At 33.7% G+C, this 24670-nt stretch overlaps 3 protein-coding genes and 2 pseudogenes across 3 annotated transcripts; 4 read left to right on the forward strand and 1 right to left on the reverse strand.

Moving 5' to 3' along the window:
* Window positions 1–2386: 2386 nt before the first annotated feature.
* Window positions 2387–7404, reverse strand: LOC110700892 (annotated as a pseudogene).
* Window positions 7405–8427: 1023 nt separating this feature from the next.
* LOC110700503 lies at window positions 8428–11438 on the forward strand (annotated as a pseudogene).
* A 2930-nt stretch (window positions 11439–14368) lies between these two features.
* Window positions 14369–16067, forward strand: LOC110700893. Its single transcript, XM_021878474.1, has 4 exons — window positions 14369–14623; window positions 14715–14940; window positions 15021–15504; window positions 15758–16067. The coding sequence occupies exons 1-4, from the start codon at window positions 14369–14371 to the stop codon at window positions 16065–16067; spliced, it is 1275 nt and encodes a 424-aa protein (XP_021734166.1).
* On the forward strand, window positions 14581–17044 carry LOC110700504. The gene is made up of 2 exons (XM_021878051.1): window positions 14581–16109; window positions 16340–17044. The coding sequence occupies exons 1-2, from the start codon at window positions 16068–16070 to the stop codon at window positions 16952–16954; spliced, it is 657 nt and encodes a 218-aa protein (XP_021733743.1). The 5' UTR covers window positions 14581–16067; the 3' UTR covers window positions 16955–17044.
* A 441-nt stretch (window positions 17045–17485) lies between these two features.
* LOC110700505 (transmembrane protein 230-like) lies at window positions 17486–24374 on the forward strand. The gene is made up of 3 exons (XM_021878052.1): window positions 17486–17735; window positions 19651–19996; window positions 24096–24374. Exons 2-3 carry the CDS (start codon window positions 19705–19707, stop codon window positions 24173–24175), a joined length of 372 nt encoding a protein of 123 aa, XP_021733744.1. The 5' UTR covers window positions 17486–17735; window positions 19651–19704; the 3' UTR covers window positions 24176–24374.
* Window positions 24375–24670: the final 296 nt, after the last annotated feature.

A 24670-nucleotide genomic window follows, 5' to 3' on the forward strand; every position in this document is an offset into this window, starting at 1 on the left:
TAGGTGATCATTGGGCGGACTGAGCCAAGGTTAAAAAAACAGCTCACTTTTCGAGTCGGGCCAAGTTTTGGGCTGAAATTTTTGTGCCCAAACCTGCCCAAAATGGTCCGGTCGTGCGGGCTTTTCGTGTTGAGTATAAAAAAACAACTAAAATGCATAATAACGCAATCCCAAACCCGCCCAAAAAATTAAATTTACGGGCCGGGTCCGACCGAATTAGGGGGTGAATTTTTTTTGCCCAAAACCCGTCCAAAATCAAGCCGGGTCGGTCTAACTTTGATCACCTCTAACCAAATAACATAAAGTCTTTACAAAAAGAACATGATAATACAGTAAAGAACATGTTCTTTTTTCTAGTTACTCGGGTGATTGATTTTTTTTTTTTTTTTTTAATGTACATACATTAAAGAACATATTGTATAATGTAAAGAACATATAGTTCAAACTCAAAGAACATATTAATCAAATTTAAAGAACATATTATGCTCACGTTCTTTATAAATATCTATAATGTTCTTTTTTTCGCCCATGTACTTTTAAATATACCGAATGTTCTTTCCGGGCGCATGGTGCACCCGGGTCCACCAACCATACATTATTGTTTTTGTTATTGTGGTTTTTGTTATATTTTAATATTTTTGGTCTAAATTCTTTATTTTGTGTTGTTTGTTCGTTTGTTCGTTTGTTTTTTTTCCATTTTTTTCCTGTTGTTTTCGTTTGATTTTGTTATGATTTGTTTATTTTCTTTTGATTTATATACTGTGGCCTTTTTGTTCAAATTTGTACTGTTAAGATATTTTTTTTTTCATTTTTTGTTCAATTTTTTTGTGAATTTCCGAAGGTATGTTAAATATTTTGTATTTTTTGTTTTTATTATTGTTGTTTTTGTTTATTTGCCATTTAATTTTTTAATTTTTTTGTTTTTCGTTTATTCGTTTGATTATTTTTTATTTGTTTGATCTTGTTAATTTGTGGTTTTTGGAGTTGTTGGATATTGGATTCTTTTGGTTTCCTTTCAGATCTAGGGTTGTTCGTGGGTTTTAATGTCTTTTATGGGTTAATTTGGTGGCTTTCGTTGGCGGTTGGTGGTGGTTACTGGTTAAACGAGGGATGGTGTGGCTGGGTTGAGGGTTTTTTTTTTAATTATTTTTTTTGTGACGGCTAGCCGTCGTTAGAGTGAGTTTTTGCGACAGTTTTCATGGCTATCGTAGTTTTGCGACGGTTTTAAGCTGTCGCAGATTAAGTACAACGCCAAAAAATTAAACTGTTGTTGAAATTAATAAAACTGTCGTAAAAAAAGTTTGCGACAGCCAAAGTGTCGTAAAAATGAATTTTTGCGACAATTGATATTACGACAAACTAATTACGACAGTTGATTGTCGCAACAATTTTTTGCAACGTTTTTGCTATTTTTGTGATAGATTTTAATACTCCGTATATTATCAAGATGTATATTATATTAGGAAAATGATCAAACCTAACCTTTTAAATATCACTTTTTATAATAAACGATCTTTTGAAAATTAGCAACATTAATAAAGAGCATTTCTAATGATAAGCTACAAGTAGTGGCGGAGCCACATTGAAATAAATTAAATAAAAGCAGTAATAAAGTATAAATTGATTGCAAATGTTAATAACAGCACATAATTGGTTGAGTGTGAATAATTAACGTGAAACCCGACCTCTCTATTTGTCCCAAGCGGGACTGGTTCGAGTCCCAACCCTTATATTGGAATTGTTCAAATACTGAAAGTACAATTCTATTTAAATAAAGAATTGTACATATTGGGTGAATAAAGTACAATATTATTGAAACACCATACATGTGTTATTATGTACATTTGCAATCAAATTTAAATTAAATTACTCGTACATGTAAAATCTTCACTTTAAGCAAGTGAAACCAAGTAATAACTTCGTATAATACAATAAAAAGAAAGATAGATATTTGATGATTAACAGAGATCTACTGCAATCCGGTCTTAAATCAGAGAAGAAAAAATTTAGAGAAAAGGACAAGAGAGAATAATTTGATTGCTTGATCAAAACCCTTAATTACACCATCACAGTCTTAATACATGCACTACGGATTGCTAAGCCTAGCTAGTTGGCACATAATCTTTACCTTCATTTAACAAAGAGAATAACAGAAAGCAAAACACAATGCCAGCACACAAATGATTAGGTCATTAGAATAGCTAATCATCAAAATTATTATTTTGTGTTTAAATAATACTTAGATAGCATAACATTGGCCACAATCTTGTACGGAGTAGGGAAATACCGATCGAGTAGAACTGAATTCACATCTTCCAATCCATGACAAATGCTCCAAAGTAGGTTTGAATAATGAATTAAAGAAATTATGATTATTCACAATTCATTAATTGTTCTCGTTAATATCTATTGTAAGATTAACTTGAGCCTTCTTCATACTCCAAGCACTTAATTTAGTAATACGAACATCTTCGGTTCCATAGTTGAACAAATACAACTTTGCTTTGTCATTAATTGCAAGTTTGGGATAAACCCTAGCAGTTATGCAATTCTTTCCCTTACTACCAAAGCTCTCTACTATAGAATGATCAATCTGTCAAAATAAATAAATAAATACTTTGTAAATTGTAGAGCATTTTACAATACTTTGTAACTAGGGGTGTTGAAGAGTAATTTCTACCTCATTTGATAATTAAATATGTTCGTTTTGATTTTTATTTAAACGAGCAAAAACCATCGAAAAAGTTATCCTTTAGTGCACACGCTTACAAGTTACAATTGCAAGATGAAGGTGCTATCTGTGCAAAGTGTTAACACTATTAGTTTTGAAAAAGATTGTTTGAACTTACCAAAGCTCTTAAAGATAGTTCTTCTTTAGCAGGATTCACATCCACAAAAGTTCCATAACTAGCTTTAGTAGTAGTTGGATTTTGAGATGACCTGTGCAACCAAAACAACAAAGGTATAATTGTAAAATATATACAAGATAGATGCCTAAAATATTAATACTCAAACACAATCTAAGAGTTAATTAGTAAGAGGTTCCATATGACATTTAAGGCTTGTTCTGATTGACTGAACTGAACTGAACTGAACTTATTATATTTGAACTGAACTGAACTTATTGGAGCTAAACTGAACAATATTGAACTAATAATCTGAAGAGAACAAACCCTTAAATTATTACTACTCCGTAAATTTTATCTTGTATATCGATAATAATTTATGTTCAACTTAAACTTTTTGACTAAAACTTCCAATTGCATTACCATTTCCAACATGAATACAATGATAGAGTCTAAATTTAAAGAATACGAAGAGTAGTAGTGTAACCTGCTTAAGTCATTGCCCATTAAGACGACATATTTGTTTGAGGCATTCGGGTCTTTGAAAACTCTAAAGAAGATTGCCGTGTATTCTTCTAAGCCAGTCGTAGCAAGTGTTAGAAGCTCAAACGGCCCAATGGTTCCGTTAACGGATACTCCCTTTTCTTCGCACAATGTCCTTGGATTGGTCCAAGTTGGGTCCATTATTTCAGTATCTTTTAATTCTGGTATTTCAAATGAAACTTCTACATCCGCCTTCAACAATATCAGCCAAGAAATTATTACGTATTAATGTATTATTAAGCAACTTATTCCATTATAATCCTAAAATGATCAAAAGACCAACCAATATTTTTTTAAAAAAAATATGTCAAATAAAAAACTAGAAGAAGTATTTGTGATACTCCGTAGTTAATTTAACCTGAGAGCCTGTGATTCCGGAGATTTCAACAACTGATCCTCCTTTAACTATTTGAGAAGGAAAATCTACTTGACCATATCGTAGCGTTTCAACTTCCGTGATTGGCCATTGCACTAGCTGTTTGCCAAATTCATCCAGCACCATTGTTCTTGGGATTCCCTTAAATACAAGATCAAAGTTATATTACAAAGATATAATCAATTTATATTAAAAAAAAGACTTTTTTTTTTTTGTTGAAAATTACCTATTAATTTGATATCTTGTGAGAAACTACCTAATGTAAAGAAATATATGAAATAATAAGAAATTACCTTTTAAAAAGTAAAATGTTGTAAAATACTATCTCTGGTAAGAATTCTACCATTGACATGATTTTCCGGCGTTAGCACCCCCAAAATCATCGTGAGGGCTAATTTTCAAGGCGTTAAGGGTATTTCCGGGGTGGTTGGGGGATATTTTAAGTTAGTGGGGGATAATTTCTGGCAACAAGATGATAGTTTCGGTCCTTTGGGAGTATGTGTTTTGAGGTGAGCCAATGTCAAAAAAAAAAAAAACAAAAAAAAAAAAGGATTAACAGTAATCCGACCGAGATAGTATTTTACAACATTTTACCTTTTATAAGTTAATTTTTTTGTAATAAAAAAGTAATTTTATATATATAAAAAAAGCTAAACATTAAATGCCTAACAAACCAAAAAAATAAATAAAAACATTATATTGTGATAATATACCTGTAGTCCAGCCCATCCCTTTAAGTTGTTAGCTTCTGCGGAAGAAGTTTCTCTAGACCACCCAAATAGTATTCTTCGGTTAGTCTTACTATCAAAGAATGACTTGGATGCAAAAATTCTACCATAATCACACATCAAACCCGAACCATTTTCAATAGATCCCTCATCCGGTACATAAATGTCCTTACCAATATCGTACCTTCCAATAGTATAGAGTTCTTTTTTACCATCGATTAAGCTTACCTTAAAGACATGTTTAACATCGTCACCAATAACAGATGTATCAGCACCTATCGACTTCCCAACATAGACCGGGAAAAAATCAGGACATTCCCACATCCCGGAATCTACAACTGAACGTAAAGGATGATCAACGACGGTCCATGTTACAAAGTCGTCACTTGTGTAAAGAGCTGCTAACCCGTTCTTCCTATGTTGTGTACCAATAACGATTCTCCACTTACCATCCGGTAGTAGCCAAGCAGTGGACGGATCTCTAAGGTTAAAGGGATCAAGGTCGTTGGTATTGGGTGAGCCAACTATTATTGGATTTTCGGGTGCCTTAACCCATTCCTTAAGGTAAGGGTCGGATAAGTCTTTGGGTAAGGCTAGGTTTTGAACTTGGTAACCTTGAGTGTCGATACCGGTGTATAGGATCGATCGATGGTTTATCTCCCGGGAGTATGGTGACGGATCCTGACCAACATCCTCTTATATCGTAAGGTAAATGTACCATCGGGATTGTGTTGGTAAAAGAAGTGATATATTCCCTTGTAAATCATGGGTCCTATAACATGTATGTAAAAACAAAAGAGAATATAATTAGTATCACTTTGTATCAATGTTAACACTATTTTCACTATTTTTTAATGTACGATCCTACAATCCAATCCTAGCTATTCCCCTAACCGGATGTGGCAATGTATGATCGATCCCGATTTTAACAACCTTGGCCACGTGGAAATAAATAAGTTTGGGTTCCCGGCTTTTTAAAGGGTCAAATTAAAGTCACAAGGTTCATTCATTTATATTTATTTATTTTAATATTTAAAAGCACAAACCACAAATCTATACTAAAGAGCAAGTTTAGCCCCAAGTCTTAAGATTTGGATGTGACATCATTTTTGGTGGTCCCATTGAATATGATGTCATCAAATTCTTGTTAAGACTCACTAAGACCTACAAAAATTTATCACTTTAGCCCTAAAACTTAAATATTTGACATATTATATGTAGAAAAGTGTAAGGAAAAAAAAAGGATAATAAAAATAAAAGTGAGGTGGGAGTAGTGGGTCCCAATCTCAAGTCTTAAGTTGAGTCTTGAAATTTCAAGACTTTTGAAGAAAAATGGAAAAATCTTAAGCATAAGTCTTAAGACCTAAAATGATGATGTCATCCCAAGTCTTAAGACTTTGGGCTAAACTTGCTCTAAGAGCAAGTTTAGCCCCAAGTCTTAAGACTTGGATATGACATCATTTTTGGTGGTCCCCATTGAAAATGATGTCATCAAATTCTTGTTAAGACTCATTAAGACTTACACAAATTTATCACTTTAGCCCTAAGACTTTAAACATTTGACATATTATATGTAGAAAAGTATATAAAAAAAAAGAGATAATAAAAATAAAATTGAGGTGGGTGAAGTGGGTCCCAATCTCAAGTCTTAAGTTGAGTCTTGAAATTTCAAGACTCAACTTGAGACTTGCTTGAGATTTTTGAAGAAAAATGGGAAAAGTCTTAAGCATAAGTCTTAAGACTCAAAATGATGATGTCACCCTAAGTCTTTAGACTTGGGGCTAAACTTGCTCTAAGCCACATGTCACCTCTCTTAATCCTTTCTTTTTAAATTTTCATTTTAATATAAAAACAAAATGTATAAATAATGTTTGAGTCTTTTAATCTTTATGCATTCTAAAATTACAAACTTAAGTAAGAAAATTAAGTGTTTCATATTCAATATAATAAATTAAAGTTCTATTAAAAAAAATATAATAAATTAAAGTTAAACTAATTTGTGTTCATTACATTAACAATAAATTAGTCTTTTCATCTCCTAAACTTAAATATAACTTAAATCAATGTGTCATTTCATGCCCTACAATATCTATGTATATATATCTAACAAAATTCCACAACAACACTAACACTTTTCAAGAAAAAATAACCTAAATAACAACCCGTGCATCGAACGGGTCAAAAGGCTAGTTCTTTATAATAAGTTGTATGTCACATAATTTTACAATATCATATTTTTACTTTCTTATTGATAATTAGATATAATTATTAGACTTGTGCATTAATTAACATACATAATATATAAAAGTATCGTCTCAAATAAAAAAAGTTTAAATTAGATATAAAATTAATAGTACTACCTCCGTTAATTTTTATGTGCAACTTTGGAATATTTTATATCTCACAAATAATACCTCAAAGTTACACATAAAAATTAACAGAGGTAGTATATTCCTTTCTGATCCATATTAGATAGTTTGAATTTCTTTTCTTATAAAAATAAAATAAATAAAATTGATGTGTGCATCATGCATGACATTGGGATTGTAAATAGGGCTGATAATCTTTGACCCGACCCAAAGTTACTGAGAGAAGTCCAATCCAAATTCAACCCGATTTGATCCAAATTCTATATTTTGTAATATAGTAAGTGTTACATTATTTTTGATAGTTTCTAAGCACAATCCAAAATTGACCCAAAATCTAACCCGAACCCGACCTGCTAACCCAAATTGCCACGCACCCCTACTTGTAAATGGACCTCCTTAGTTGAGTTAGCTCAAATGCTCAAATATTGTGTTGGCTGAAAGTGATAAGCAGTTCTATAAGGATCATCAACATTATAATCCGGTTGATCTTTCGCTAAGTTGATCAACATTTGGTTTTCATTGTTGCTAACAGGAATAGCCATTTTTAAGAAATAATGATTAAGAGAATTTGACTTTGATTAGAGGTAAATTAAGTGTTGCGTACTTGGGAGCTTTATGTATACTCTGTTTTTTTTTAAAAAAAAAATAAAAATAAAAATTAGAATCACAAGACTTTCATAGGAGCAGTCAAATTTCATAAACAAGGGGTCTATTTAATTGGAGGAAAGTGGAGAAGATGTAATAACAGCCCTAACAGGTTGCAAAATAATGTCAGTTGGTTTTAAATTAATACTTTTAATTGGTTATTAAAAAGTATGAATATTCACTCCGGATGAAGATACACCCTATGTTAATATTTGCTTATTTGATGATGAAATGATCAATAATCATCAAACCGAATAAGTATACTTTTTACTGTACATCATGTACTCGAATAAACATGTGTATATAAAAATGTATGCAGAAGATAATGGTATCACCATACATGGTACCAACATACTCGTACTTCTTTATTGCTAACGATTGTTATTCGATTCATTAACGACTCAAGTTATAAAAGGCAAGAACGTCTTCCTTTTGATACTCATCTTGCATACTCCGTGCCACATATGAAGAAAAATTATGGTCAGGAAAAGCTATGTAGTACTTTACCAATTCTTGAAGTCCATATAACAACTTAACAAGACAGTAGGTAGTGCTACTTTTGTGCTAATGTCTCCATCTATTCTCAAAATTTACAAGAGATAAGTTCAAATTTTTATAAAAATAGCATCATTGGCATGTGCATACTCCTTAGTTTTGGCATATAATGTACCTATTTTCCAAGCAAATTATAAAATCTTTTTACTTGTTGTACACAACTTGTGATATATTTCCTGAAATTTCAGAATTTTTCTTAGAAAAATTGGTCAAAAACAAATCTTACTTTCAGAAGTAGTAGTGTAGTACATATTGCTACTTGGCTCTTTGGCAGCTAGACTCACGCAGTCACGCCTATTAAATGATCAAATCAAATTTGTAGTTCACAATAATTTTACCTTATTTGTTCTTGGCCTTAACTATTCTTAATAAAAATAAGGTACGTATATTCCCATTTTATTTTCTATAAAACAATCATATTTTGTCATATGATTCTTGAATATTATTACCACATATCATGAAACTACAACACCCAAAATTATTCATACCACCACATTTTCTACCAAAAAACAACACCAACATGCTAGGAATATGGGCAAAACTAGCTTCTTCACTAGCAAGTTTCATGTTTGTATGGGCAATGTTAAGCCAATTTATCCCTTACGAGCTCCGTAGCTTCATCGAAAAGCGTCTCACGCAATTTTATTCCCAATTCCATCCCTACATCGAGGTGACAATCCCCGAGCATCCGGGGATCATCTTAAGTGTAGCGAGGCCTATACCGCGGTCCAATCCTATCTCTCGTCTATCTCTTCCAAGTCCGCTAAGCGGTTCATGGGGGAGATAGGCCGAGATGGAAAGAGCGTGGTTTTGAGCATGGACAAGCACGAACGTGTCGAGGATGAGTTTCGTGGTGTTAAAGTTTGGTGGATTTGTGGTAAAACCGCTAGTTCTAAGAGTGTTTTTTCACAACAAAACACTCCTGGGCCAGAACATAGGTTTTACAAAATCACATTTCACCAAAAAAATAGGGAATTAATTACTGAAGAATACTTGAAATATGTGGTCGAACAAGGGAAGGCAATCAGAGTCAATAATAGGCAGAGGAGACTTTACACTAATGTTGGAAGGTATGGCTTTTTTTTTTTTCCTTCTTTTTAAAATTCATGTTAATATTTTATTTCTTTTACTAATCACCTTTAAACCTTTTATTTTATTTTAATATATATATTACTACATGTGAATTATTGATATTATCATATTTTATGGATGATTTATATTTCTAGGTTAATCAAATGATCTTTCTCCTTTATTTATTTATTTATTTTTTATTTTTTTGCGTTGTAAGTAGATGTGGCCGGCTATTTAATATGAGTATGTTCTAGACTTGTAGTCGTATGGAGTACTAATTTTGGGATCAAGTTGAGTCAATTTTGGTTTGGATTAAAGTTATTAATCGATTCGTCTACTTATAGTCAATTTTGCTAATTCTAAAATTTGAGGTCATATTCTATGCAACAGTAAACCGTGTAAACAAATATAGAAAAAAAAATAAATTAAACAGCCTATAATATTCTTTTTTTAGAAAAACATGAGTCATTAGTATTATTGCAACTCAAGCTCCGTCAAATAAAGTCAAAATCCGGGGAAAAAGAAATTTAAATCCACAGCCTATAATTTCTTTTTTTTGGATAGGTACTCAATACATGGCAGCATGTGGAGTGGTATACCATTAGAGCACCCTGCAACATTTGAAACACTAGCAATGGAGTCAAACAAGAAAAAAGAAATAATAGATGATCTTACAAAATTCAGTAATAGTAAACACTTCTACAGAAGAATTGGTAAGGCATGGAAAAGAGGGTACTTATTATATGGTCCTCCAGGAACAGGGAAATCAACTATGATTGCTGCAATGGCTAATCATCTCAGGTACGATATCTTCGACTTGGAACTAACAGCAGTGAAGGACAATACAGAACTGAGACGACTTCTGATCGAAACCACGAGCAAGTCGATAATCGTGATCGAAGATATCGACTGCTCGCTTGAGTTAACTGGCCAGAGGAAGAAAAGCAAAATGGAGGAGGTTGATTATAAGGAGATGGCAGAGAATGATAAGGAGAAGGGAGGTGATAAAGCGGCGAGGGCGGGTTCGAGTAATGTTACATTGTCAGGGCTGCTGAATTGTGTTGATGGGATATGGTCGAGTTGTGGGAAAGAGAAGATTATCGTGTTTACTACGAATCATGTGGAGAAACTTGATCCTGCATTGATTCGAAGAGGGAGGATGGATAAACATATAGAGATGTCGTATTGTGGTTTCGAAGGGGTTAAGGTTCTTGCTAAGAATTATTTGCTTGTTGAAGAGAATGATAATAATGAGGATTATCAAGGGTTGTTTGATGAGATTGATAAGTTGTTGAGTGAGGTTAAGATAACACCGGCTGATGTCGCGGAGAATCTGATGCCAAAGTCTTGTGAAGAAACTGCTGGTATGTGTCTTCGGAAGTTGATTAGGGTGCTTGAGGAAGCAAAGGAAAAGACTGTCAAGAAGAAGAAAGCAGAGGAGGATGAGGAGGATACAGAGGAGGAAGTTGATTAAATGATTAATCCTGTCCAAAAAAAAAAAAAAAAAAGTATTAATTGTTATCATGTTATTTTGTTTGAATGATTGATTAAATGGGGCAGGGAAGATTGATATTTTAGCTAGTAGTATTATTGGTTTTAGAAAGTTTAATGCTAATTTTTTTATTTTTTTTTTCAAGCTAAGGTGATGTTGTGTACCTAGTTATGCTGAGAATTGACTTGTATTGGGTTGATTCTTTGGTGAAATCAACAAAGTTAGGTGAGGTTGTAGTACTTTGTGTATTGTTGTCACTCTTGATGGTTGGCATGTTGTAAACTTGTAGGCGTAGCCTTGTGGATAAAGGTGGCCATTGGGTTGGGTAACTGAGTTGTGAACTCATTCCAGCCAGGTTGGAAGGATTGAAATCGGCTCACTAATCACACTAGCTAGGAGGTGAAGCTCTTTGTTTTCTGTCTAAACCAAATACCTTGTGATATACATTACTGTAAGAAACAGGCCTTGAACAATTTTTTGGATCACATGTATCGCACCCTATTTAAGGTGAGTTTATTGCAAGTAACAAGCAGAGTCTTAACAAGAGTCTTATGAAAGACTTTAGCAATAATGTGATAAAAGACTATGGTGAGTCTTGTAAGGGGTTTGGTAAATTAAAACCCAATTCAAGACTATGCATGTGGGGCAATTAAGTTGACAAATTTTGCATGGCCCAATAATACCATGCCACCTCATCATCATCATGTATTTTTAAGTTTCATTTGCCTTTAAATTTCAAGTGCTTTAGAGTTATTGTTATTGTATTATATCCAAATTATCGTTATTTTATATTTTATGTATTTTGAAGTTCAACTCTCTGTAAAAAAAAAAAAAAAAAAAAAAAAAAAGAGTTCAGCTCGCCATAAAATTACCAATGTCCATTACAAATTTTATTCTAATTTAAATTTTTCCGAATTATTATAATTCACGAAGTATTTTTTTTCAAACTATAATATATACAAATAGACATTATATCATTAGTATTAAAAATAATTTTATAAAATAAATAGATTTATAAAATTAATGTTATTATTTAGGAAGGTAAGTTGAGTCTGGAGTGAGTTTTGGAATAATGTGTGAAAATGAAGAGAGTCTTGTGTAAGACTGAATAATAAAAAAGTAATTAAAAGTTAATGAAAAGCTGTTGTGGCAGAGTCTGGAGTCTTAGTCAGAGTCTATGGATAAACTTACCCTTATGCTCTCATGCACATTAGTGACATTACATATAGTCATACACTATAAGTAAATGAATAATGGCACGTGTCGGTGTTACACAAATTTGACCTATTCACAAGGAAGATTGAACCAAACTCAAGTGCTCAACTATACTCATTACTCAGGTTACGAGTCTACGGGGACCAATGTTAGGATTAGGAGCGGAAGCATAAAATGATATAGAGACACAAATAAATAAAAGATGGACAAAAAGAATAACAAGAGACACAAATTTAACGTGGGAAAAACCTTCAAATAAGGTAAACCACCCACCAACAACGAGTACTAATTATCTAATGTATAAAAAAGGGTATGGGAGTACAACCCCGAAAGGTATAAGAGTATGGTATGGCTCTCTAGATTATATTGGATCTGATTATCTAATGAGCTAATATGAATATATGATGGATATTTATGTACAGTACTACAAAAATATAAGCCTTGACCTTGAAGAGCAAATATTATAACTTTGAAAGCTATTAATATTTTGATATTGCTACCCACCTATTGTAGATGGGTTGAAAGCTATTAATATTATAAGTAGCAATAATAACTTGTTTGTGACTTAGGGGGCGTTTGGTTTGGGGGTTTCAGGAAACGGAATGGGAATGATTCCGTTTCTTGTCGTTTGTTTTTCCATTTCAATCATTCCCTTTACCCTTTTTTATTTTTCACTTTACCTAAAATCCCTCTAATCTCATTCCCTACCCCCCCTGACTTTTGCATTCCCATTCCCCTCTTCTTTACCCACTTCTTCATCTCCTCTATCTGAGCACCCCTCTTCTTTACCCACTTCTTCATCTCCTCTCGGCGAGCACCGTCAGCGACCACCACCGTCAGCGACTACCGTCAGCGACCACCACCGTCACCAACTACCGTCAGCGACCACCGTCAGCGACCACCACCGTCAGCGACCACCGTCAGCTTGTTCAAGGTAAACCCTAACTTCAGAATTCACTATTTTCGTGTTTGTTCAAGGTAGATTTGATCTTTAGATTGATTTTAAATTTCATTATAATACCCTAATCTATGCTCTGTTACTTGTAAACAACTTCTGATACTTTTGCTAAAATTGTGTTGAGATGTTATCTACTTCAGATAATTTTACTCGAACTGTTTGTCTATGTTCTGCTACTTGTAGCAACTTCTGATACTTGATAAAAATGGGTCATGGGTGGAGAATTTCGTTTTCAATAATGAAAGCATAATGTTGGCATCTTATTTCTAGTCTGCAATTACATTATGATACACTCTTATATATTAACCAATTATGGGGAAGAACATGTAGCCGAAGTAGGATCAATAAATTGGTTCCCTATGGAAATTTGAGTGGGAAGTATTCTAGTATTTCTGTAAGTGTTACAACTTACGAGTTTTTTATGATTTTACTCTGGACTCCAGAGCAATGTTAGTGACATCATTAATTTAATTTTGATTTTTATTAACTAAATCAAATATTTTCATACGATCGTATCCAATTTTTTGGTAGTAGATAGATAATTTTATAGGCATCATGTAGCATTTAGCCTTTCCCCTGTAGCTTTTATGCTGTTTGCTGTACTGTGATATGATGTGTGGTCTTCAAATTATAGTGTCCAACTAGCTATAGTTGAAAACTCTTAACCACGACTGTGAAGCCCGGTTCTTCCTCCTCTGTTGGTCCATCATGTTTACTTTTTGGAGATAATGTGCCCTTTCAAATTTAAAATTATGGTTTCCTCTGGAAAGATGCTTATGTAGAAAGGTTTTTGCTAATTTTGTCATCTCTATTTTGAGTAGCTATATCTGAGTTTGAATTATGCTTGTAACATTGTCTATTTGTTTCACTTTTATGGGCATTATTATGTTTGTAGTAAGATATGCTTGTGCTTGGCATTCATTTTTTCAAGGTAAATTTTCAATACTTGACTATTAATGGTAGTGTTGTGTTGTGAAAAAGGCTTGTATAATTGTATTCATTCTGTAAATGCAACAAGTTCTTGCTTTTCCCTCCCTTTCCTTCCAATTACTTGTTATCCAAACAAAGGTGTTGCCATGTCTTTCTCTTACTTGTTATCCAAACTGCCTGAGTTTATATTTTGTATAGTAGACAAGTAGTAGACAAGTATGAAGTATGAAAGAAGGCAGTGTTTCTTGAATTGTTGAGATGTATTGTAGTATGTGTTGTACAATATTGATTTCATATGTATATACATGTATATATTGGTTTAGGTTGAAACTTGTCAATGATATAGTGTTGTTGATTTTCTTTTCTACAGAAAATGGCTCGAATTGGTACTTCTTTGAAAAGGAAGAGAAATTGGGACTTTATTCGTTTCATAATTACTATGATTAATTGTGTTGTGTTGCTACATTTGATATGGTACACAATGAGAAAAACTATATACAATTCTCATTCTCTAAAGCTAGATAAAAAAACTAGAAGAAAGATGAGATTGCACAATTTGAATAGAATGATTAGAGAAAGTGACACTTTGTGTAGGAACTATCTTCGTATAAATCGATTCACATTTGGTGTACTTTTAGAAATGGTTAGAGATATTGGCGGATTAAATGAAACTAAAAACACATGTTTGGAAGAGATGGTTGCGGGTTTCTTATACACATTAGCTCACCATAAGAAAAATAGAATGATGGGTGCTCACTTTTATAGAAGTGGTGAAACTATTAGTAGACAATTTCATGCTTGTTTGTTAGCAATCTTAAAGTTACATGTTGTTCTTCTTAAGAAACCAACTCCAATACGAGAGGATTGTGACGATGAAAGGTGGAAATATTTCAAGGTAAATTAACAAAACCAACACTTTAATTTGAGATAAATAAAGAGAGAGACTAGTATACATAAATGAGAGTAATATTGTTATTTTTTTGTAGAATTGTTTAGATGCCCTTGATGGTACAATGATTCTAGTTAATGTTCCTTGTGATGATCGACCCAAATATCGCACTAGAAAAGGCACCATTGCTATGAATGTTCTAGGAGTATGCTCACCTGAGATGGAATTTACATATGTCTTACCCGGTTGGGAGGGATCGGCACATGATTGTCGGATTCTTCGAGATGCTATTTCTAGGCCTAATGGGTTGAAAGTTCCTAAAGGTAATACGATTGACATAGTAGACTTTATTTGAGATTAACTTAGTAAGAGAGTAATTTTGTTTTTTTTTGAATTTGTCAAGGTTGTTATTATCTATGTGATGGAGGATATACTAATGGAGAGGGATTCCTTGCACCATATAGAGGGCATCTTTATCATCTTAAAGAATGGAATAATGGCCCCCGACAACCTCAAAACGCTGAAGAATATTTCAACTTAAGGCATGCGAAAGCTAGAAATGTGATTGAGAGATGCTTTGGATTACTCAAGGGAAGATGGGGAATTCTTAGAAGTCCTTCTTGGTTTAGTTTAAAAACACATGGTCGAATTGTGCTTGCTTGTGCCTTATTACATAACTTGGTAAAAAGATACATGCTTGCAGAATTTGATGATGATGACTTGTATGAGGAAAGTGATAGTGATGATGATGATGGTGATGCTAGTGATGAAGATGATGTGGATTACATAACTTCCATTGCTGTAACCGATCCATGGACTAATTTTCGAAATACAATGGCCCAAAATATGTTTAATGAGTGGAGGGCTAGACACCGCAGACTTAGTTCGTGATTTTATTTTTTACATGACCAAACTTTTTTATTGTTATATTTGAACTTCAGACTAGAATGCTTTTTTCAATTTCGATCTTGTACGTTTTTCTGTTTACATTAAGTCATGGATGTTGTATTGGACTTATATTAATTTCCTTTTTTACTTAAATTGAACAATTTTTTTGGTTAATTTTATTCTTATATATATGCAATCCTCTTATGTATATTCTTATGTATATGTCATGTTAATATGGTTCAAATGTTATAGTATTATGGAAGAAAGTAGTGCAAGTGGAGGTGGAAGGGGGAGAAACAAACGATTTTGGACCGCTCAAGAAGATGAAGTCCTTGTGGAAGCATTGTCAGAGCTAGCTGTAGATCCTCACTGGAGGTGTGAAAATGGATTCCGAAGCGGCTATATGGTTCGCTTGGAGGAGGTCATAGGTAAGGCTCTTCCTGGTTGTGGTTTAAAGGCTACACCACACATTGACTCTCGGATTAAGACACTTGGAGCCAAGTTTAGGGCTATTTCTCAAATGTTAAATACAAGTGGATTCGTTTGGGATGATGAAAAATAAATGGTTTCTGTGGACCGGGCTGTTTATGACGAGTTTTGCAAGGTACACCCCCTTTTAAGGTCCTTTTATAGTGAGTAATCTGTTTTTTTTTTTTTTTGTTGAAATTCATGGATTGTTGATTACATTGGTTGATTGCTATGAGATTATAATTGTTCATTGGAAAATATGCGTAGTCAAATTGAACCAACATTTAGAAATATATGGTTGTTGCATTTGATATGACTGTATGTTGTGTATTTGATGTTGTTGATGAGCATTTTTATGTCTTCCAGAGTCATCCTAATTGCAAAAACTTGTATGGAATTTCTTTCCCCCACTTTCATGAACTCGAGAAAATTTATGGCAAGGACTATGCTACTGGAAAACCAGCTGAAGGTTTTGCTGATGCAGTCAACAACTTGGAAAAAGTTGCCCCTCCACAAGTTACACTTGATTCAAGTGATGATGAGGATGTTCTAGGTAGTGGTAATGTCACTCAAACTGTTACCTCTCCTCCTTATAAAAAGATCAAGACTGAAAACACTACAAAAAAAAGTAAGAGAGGAAGTGGTGGTGCCGGAAGTTCTAATGAGCTCGCTAGCTTACAAGCATTTATGAAAGACATGAATGTTCATCTTTCCACTATGGCTACTGTGATGGCACGCACTGATGATCGTGAACAACGTGCGGATGAAAGAGAGCAAAAATTAGTTGAAAAGAGTGAACAAGTGCTAGAGGAACTACTCTCTTTTAATCTTGAAGGTGTCACTCCTACCCAAGTTTTTGAAGTGGCTAACATTCTAACCGCACAACCTAACAAGCTCATGATATTTTCAAAGTGTCCGGATGCTTTGAAAGGTGCTTATGTTAAGAGTCTTCTTGGAGGAAGCGGTGATGGTAGTGCCTAAATAAATTTTATGTTATGGTTTTATGTATGGTTTTGTATTAGGAAGGATTATTGGCAAAGACTTTGGTTGAATGTCAATATTATTAGAATACTTTTGGTATGAACTTTTATCTATGAACAAGTACTTTGGTATTATTTTCACCATGAGGTGATAATTTGGATTTGTAATCAATGGAGCATGAAAAATGTTATTTATAGTTTTTTTTTTATAATGTCTTTATAGTTTTTTTTGCTTAACTTTTTCATAACAAGGTCTTCAAGTATTAATTCATGATTTCACAGGTTTATCATATAATACAGGAATTTAAAAAATGACAATTTCATTCCCTGACTTGAACCAAACAGTCACAAAGGGAATCAATGAACAATTCATTCCGTTTTCTGGATGCAACCAAACAACCAGGCTAAATCAGGGTCAACCCATTCCTTTCTCCTGCATTCCCTGGATTCATTCCATTCCGATTCCCCTGCGCGAACCAAACGCGCCCTTAGTTTAACCAAAACCCCAAGTTGGGTCACATTGGGGGCGGGGGTTTAGGTTTGAACCAGCACGAGAGCCCTGGAGACCCTTCCATATGCATTTGTGGCCTTTTTAGAGGTCAATTAAACCAAAAAGGGTTAATCCAAATTAGACAAAACACAGAAAATTCAATATTGCCGCTGGGCATTTTGGGTACAAGTTTGGAATCTACAAAACAAATCAGTATTGGCGGGCAGAAAATAGAGAGAGAAGGAAATCAATAAATCATCTTCTTGATTCACATCTTTTCGTCTGGTGTAAGGTAATATTCGAATTTCTCATCCATTTTCCCATAAATTTCTCTACTTTGCTGATTTTGATGATGTTTATTCTGTGTTTCTCGACAATTTTAGGGTTTACTTCCTTAATTTCAGAGCTTTGTTCATGTAGTTGATGAAAATTCAGATGAATTGATGTTTGTTCTTCTATTCATTTTGATTGGTTTTGTTCTTGTTCATCATCAATATTTTGATTACTGTATATTGGTCTTCTCAACAGATTGTTTGATTGTTCAAACCCCATTTCTGAGTGTAAATTGTCAAGTTTTTCTGTATATTCCTAAACCCTAATGGTACATTAGCGAATAGTAGCAATGTAGCATGAATTGATTAAGAGCTGACCACATTAAAACAATTTGGAGCGTAATTAGGTTTTAAGTTGCAAATATCTGGGTGCAAATTATGTAGTTATTGTTGGCGTTAAGACATAATCATTGACCTTAAATCATACCATTGCGAGCTAGATTGAAAAGATCACTTACTGAATTACCTGAATGGTAAGAAGGAATTGGGACATCGAATCCGTGCTAGTCGCTTTTCCAGGAGTCAAGGTGTGTTTGAGTATTGATGTTGTTGGGTGTATACTTTTATAGTTATATATGAGAATCCAAAATATAAATTTAATTCTTTTGGAGGAAATAAATGATCATATGAATGACAAATTAAAATAATTAAGCTGTTGTAATTTGATATCAAGAGAAGGTTCGTGGTAATTTTTTCTCCCTCCATCCCATTCCACCGGATTTAATTTTATCAAAGGGTAATACTGGAAGTTGTTTAGCAATCTGTTGGGATTCTAGAAATCGAGACTATATTTTCTCACACCCTCAATTGTATGTGACTGGTATTACTGGGTGAGGGAAGTATATCAATTAAAGTTAGAGATGGGATGAGAGAATCAACAAGCAATCAGAACATTGATGTATTTTAATTGATGGTTTGCCACCTTTTTCAGTTCATTGGATATCTTTCATATTTTCTAAGAGATGACGAAAGGTTAGTAGTGTGTTAGACAATTATGAGTTATGACATAAATGTTGATTAGAGTGTCAACAAACTGGAAGAAATTGGATATGCTTATTAAGGTTGATGCAGAACGAAGTACATTAATCTTGCTATTGTAAACTGGTAAAAGCTGCTTTAGATTTCGTGATGGAATGTGGTCTGATTTTCTTGATCTAAGTAAGAGTAGAAGTCGAAATAAGTCATTTGTCTTTTTTTTTTTTTTCCTCAATTAGTATATACTGATGCCAGTGTCAGCTTATGCTTTAAATATGGGTTTTGGATTTTTAGGCATTTAGCAATAAAGGATATGAAATATTTAGGGAAGCAGGTTTTTTATAATACACCCAAATAGGGTCTTGTTTCAGAGCTAGGGTATCTTTGTTTTATGGAAATATGGAATATCTCATTTGTAACTTTGAAAGTTATGTTTAAAGTAAATCTTATTTGGTTTGAAATATCATTTTATTGGTGGTTTGTGAACTCTTTTCTTTAATTCGCTGTTAGGATAAACCCTCTATCCATAAATAAGTATTACCAAATAAATAACTCATTTTTGGAATGTCAAGATAAAATTTTCAACTTTTATTTAAAAAATTAAAATAAAGTAATGTTTGGATCTTTGGCAATGTCCCCATTAAAATAATTGACGGAGGGTGCAAGGTATTCAACTATTACAAAGCTCTCTTTTTAAAACAAATTACCACCATTAGTTTAGTGATTTGGGACAATGTGATGACTTTTCCTGGATGAAGTATTACCAGGGCACCAAGGGATTGGCTTTTTTTGCTTTTTTTTTGGGGGTGGTGGAATGTGTTGCTAGGCAATTAGGTTATTGGAAATTTCATCTGGTTTGTAAATATACTGATTAGGCCTGCATTTTACTTGATTCATCAGGAGGGCTTGGAAGATTGCTTGCAATTCCCATCCTGCAAACCTGTTGCTGCTTTAATGGCATCAAAGCGTAATGTAAAATACTCTCCACTTGCCACTGATGAGGATGGAGGTGACATTTACAGTTATGACGGTCATATAAAGGGAAAACAGTATGATCCTCGGTTTGATTACACGCCGAAATATCTAGACAAAGTTCCATGGAAATCAATTCTTCTCGCACTGTTTCTCCTTTGCCTTGGTTCACTTCTTCTCTTTCTGTCATTTTTCATCCTCACTGGTCATATGGGAGGGGAGCAGTCTCAAGCATATGGTCTCCTTGCGCTTGGAATTCTTACTTTCCTTCCAGGTAAAGACTTTCCCTTATTTAATTGTATTCTCTCTCTTCCTCATTCCCCCCTCTCTCTCTTTTTCTTTTTCTTTGTTTGTTGTGGGTGTGTGGGAAGGGGCAGTAGGATGGGGTGGTGGAGAATGCCATTTTTTTTTTCTTGCTATGCAGTTTGCACTTTTTTGGTTCAGTCAATGAAGGCTTTAGCAAGCATGAGTAGAATTATGAAAAGAAATGGAGAATGTATTAATCAAGTCATTGACTAACTGGTGAATGTCGTGCCCCTCTAGCTACATGCCCAAGTGATTTTACTTATCATTTTATTCATTCACCGAGTTTTGCAAGTATATTCTTAATTTTTTGGAAAGCATCTTTCTTTACTCTTCCCTCTCGAGTGTATGCCCTTTTGCAGCTGTAGTGTCAGTTGGAATATTCTATTATTTGGTTTAAAATAAGACGTGAGGTGGAAAGCTGAAAGAGGGAATTTAGGCTACTCAATTCTGTTGATGGTCATAAGCTGTTATAAGGGGAAGTGATCAACACCATAAAAGAATAATAATGGCTTAAGTGTTAATACTTTGGAGCACATGAACTTAAAGGTTCTCAGGGCATAAAGTGAAAAAGAAAGTTGAAAACTGTTTTGAGACAAACTCTAGATTGGATGTCTTTGACAATTATACTAGCGGGCTTCTGTAGTTCTGTTTGACGTTTTTCTTCAAACAAGGAAGTCTAGGATTTGAAGATTAAATATGATAGAAATTTGACCACCCGAGTGAAGAGAACAAATCACACTCGTCTTTGTTTAAAGTCCGTCAAAGCTAGCTTACCTAAGTGAAGAAAACAAGATAAGTCCTCTTCATTAGGATGTGAACTAAAAGGACCAGAACTTACTCTGTTCAATGAGGAATTTATGAAAAGCAAAAGATAAATTAGATGCAGAATTGACACATTAAAAAAGCCAAGACAACAAAATTTAACGTCTTCTACTATTTATCCACCTAAAGAACAAATTGATTTTGAGGAATGATTTCTTTCATGCTTAAGGAGTCAAGGATATGATCCACCTCAAGACCTTTATAGTGAAGCTACCATTAGTCCCATTACTAAGCTTCAAGGCTGTGATAAGTTGATAATAATGATAATTCTCACAGAACTCTTTTGGAGTATTGGACTAGATAATATCTCTTTTGTTCTTCATGTATCTTAAAACTTAATTGCTTTTCTGCTTGATTCGTCTACTGTTATTGGACTTCACACGTGATTCTTATTTTTGTATGAAAAATCCAGAATTATAGAAAACATAAGAACATATTCTATAAGTCCTAATTTATAGCACTAGTAAAACAGTAGCCAATGCTATTGACTTCTAGTTAGAATGTTTTTGATTGATGGGTGTTGCTTACTCTTCTAGCCAGTTAGTATCTTCCATAAGTTTCTTCAGAAAGGTCTTTTAAGATTGCTTGATAGTTGCTGTAATTGCTGCAACAATAAATCCTGGGACAGTAATTTAGCTGCAAAACTATTGAACTGGAAACTACTACTCTGTACGGCTCCTTACATCTGAAATTGCTCCTTATCCTGTTTAGAGTGAAAGCTTTGTGGGAGCATTGGGTTAATGATTTTGTAGTTGTTATAACTGACTTGCAAATTTTGGTTAGCTTGATTAAGTTGATAATAGTTATTGACACTAAATTTGGATGTATCTTGATCAACTGTATGACTTGGATCCATCATCATAGAGAACTTGGTGATTATATTACTTTTATTACATAAAGCAAGCGGCTCTTGAAACTTTTGATAGAGGCTTTCCTCATGAAGTTTGTTCCTTGAATAATTTCTTTTGCGATTGTATTGCTTGATTTACTTGACTTGTTTAATGAACAAATGTTCTTTGCGGTGTGCACTTTGTTCTGCAGTCTTTGAAATTAATCTTACTCATTTAAATCAGCCTTATTTCATTTGAATGAGTATATTCTTTTGCGATTGTATTGCTTGATTTACTTGACTTGTTTTAATGAACAAATGTTCTTTGCAGTGTGCACTTTGTTCTGCAGTCTTTGAAATTAATCTTACTCATTTAAATCAGCTGTATTTCATTTGAATGAGTATATATTAATATATTATATAGTGTATAAAAGCTCTTCAACATACTGTATTAGTTATCTTTTAAAAATAGGCTCCCTCCTGGCGGACAGGTTTAATTGCCTTGTTTTATTTATATTATTATCTTCTCTGCTATGTATCTACTGATGGGTAGCCAGCAGCAGTTATCTTATCTGTTAAACACTGCCACTTTTGGCATTCTGGGAAAATTCTTCTCCTGTCCCCTTTAAGGACTGTGCTTGTTACATTTCTCATAGAGGCAGTAGTAGCTTATGGCTTCAAAATGCTTGCCTTTTGCTCACGAGTCATTGCTGACAGATCACGTAGAAGGCAGAATGAGAAAGATGAAAAGATCTATAGGTTTTGCCTTTTGGGCAGCATATGTTTCTTTCAGATTTATGTGCTCCAGCTTTCAGAATTCAAAAAGTATTTCACTTAATTAAAACAAACTCCTTCATTGAGCTTGCAAAATTTCGCTAATCAATATTTCTTGACAATTCTGATTGATTTGTTGAAGCATAAATTGTCATTAACAGCACATATTCTGTTGAAACTCCTTCAGTTTTCTGCTACCACAAGATGGATCTTCTGCTTTGTATGATCCCTAGTTAATATCTAGGCAAGTAACAAGCACTATAGTTGACTTACAAGTGTTCTGAAAGGTCCTTTCTCTTATATCATAGATTTAATGGTATAAAGAATTTTGATGAGTGACCCTAGAGCTATGCCATGTTATCCTAGTATTAGAGCTGTTCATGGGCGGGACGGCCCGCTAAGCCCGCCTAACCCGACTCGCAAAAAAGGCGGGCTTGGACAATCTTTTTGAAAAAATTGGATATTTGGACAGGCTAGGCCCGGCCCGTTAATGTAAACGGACGGGTATGGACAAGAAAATATGTGTTGTGGGCTAGCCTGCCCGGCCCGTTTATAATAATAATAATACTATTTTAATAATTTTTATTTAGTTAGTGTTATATTTAATAATAAAAATAATACTTTGTGTATTTAAGAAAATAAAATAATCAATACAGAGAGACTATAGTAAACTATAAGCTTTTATTGGTTACAATTATTTATTTTAATTTTATATTATGACATATTTTGTGTGTTTTTAATTTCTATTATCATTATTTGTGAATAAAAAATTTAAGACATCTCTACCAAAATAATTTTAGCACATGTAAATAATAAATAGATTAATTAGTGTTATAAAAAATAAAACAAAAATTTAAGGCCCGTTAGCCCGCGGGCAAGCCCGGCCTGTTTAGTAATCGGGCATGGACAAAGTATCAAGCCCGCACAAAAGGGTTCGGGTTTGATACATAAGCCCGTTGGACAAAAAATAAGCATAAACTCGGCCCGCTACCCGTCCAAGCCCGCAAATGATCACCTCTACCTAGTATATATTCCACGTATATTAGCACCTTGGCAGCAGCAGGAGTTGTTTCCATAATGCTTTTTTTTTTTTTTTTCTTTCTAGTTTTGTTTTTGGTGCTATTCATTATTCATTTAATCTTAAGGGGAGGAGGAGGGATTGTATTGGCATTAGCTACCCTAGAGCTAAATCCAAAAAGGTTTGGAAGTATCTGCATGACTTATGAAATAATTTGGGGGAAGGAGCTTAGGAGCCTGCCCAAAACCCTGCTTGGCCCATGTATTCCTTCAAAACGTACAGAGAAAGAACAGGCAACGAGAACTTCTTGAAGATTTAGATTGCAGGCACTCCAATTTCTAGGAAATGGAATGCCTTTTTTTAGAAATAACTTTTGGCTCACAGATGATGGATTTCTGTGTTTACTGTCTAAAATTTATGCTATATAATCAGAAGAGATTCTTCTTATTGCATAATTTTAATGTAGAATCATGTGCACTAGTCTGTTGAGATTTTAATTCTGTTTTACGCGGCATTTGTATGTTCATGGTTAGGAATGTTGACTTTGTTGAGACTACCTCATTTTAAATTCCTCTTATGTTTTATCGAAATATAATAATGTCCTGTTTCAAATTGTTAATGCAGGCTTCTATGAGACTCGGATTGCATATTATTCGTGGAGAGGTGCTGCCGGCTATCGTTTTGCAGCCATCCCTGACTACTGAGTCTTATTCTTCAAGATTTGCACCTCTGGTTCATGTTTCTACTCTGTCTATTCTAGTCTGTATGTTGATGTTATTATGCATGCCTGTTGTATAGAGCACTAACCTTTAGGAGTGTACTTTATGATTGTATTTTGTCACATTATGTGTATTAATGAATAAAATTATGTGCTTTGTTATAAATATGATATTTTTCCCCCCATATAGTGGAACGTTGTTATTTTTTTGACAATATATTTTAGGAGAAATATACTGCTCCCTTAGTCCCTCCGTCCCTTAATTATATGCCTATTTTTCTCTATTATGTGAGAAAGAAATAGACATATAATTAAGTGACAGAAGGAGTACTACAAGAGATCATCAGATTACCAAAATATAAATAGTCATTGTTTTTGGTTCCTGAGAGCCAGGGAGGTGAAAGAAAGTGATAGTAATATAAAATTAAACAAACATTTAAAGGTTTAAGGAACCATACCATGGCTCAGTCATTTCATGAAT

This window comes from Chenopodium quinoa, unplaced genomic scaffold (genome assembly GCF_001683475.1).
Source record: "Chenopodium quinoa cultivar QQ74 unplaced genomic scaffold, ASM168347v1, whole genome shotgun sequence".
In the NCBI taxonomy this organism is placed as follows: Eukaryota; Viridiplantae; Streptophyta; class Magnoliopsida; order Caryophyllales; family Amaranthaceae; genus Chenopodium; species Chenopodium quinoa.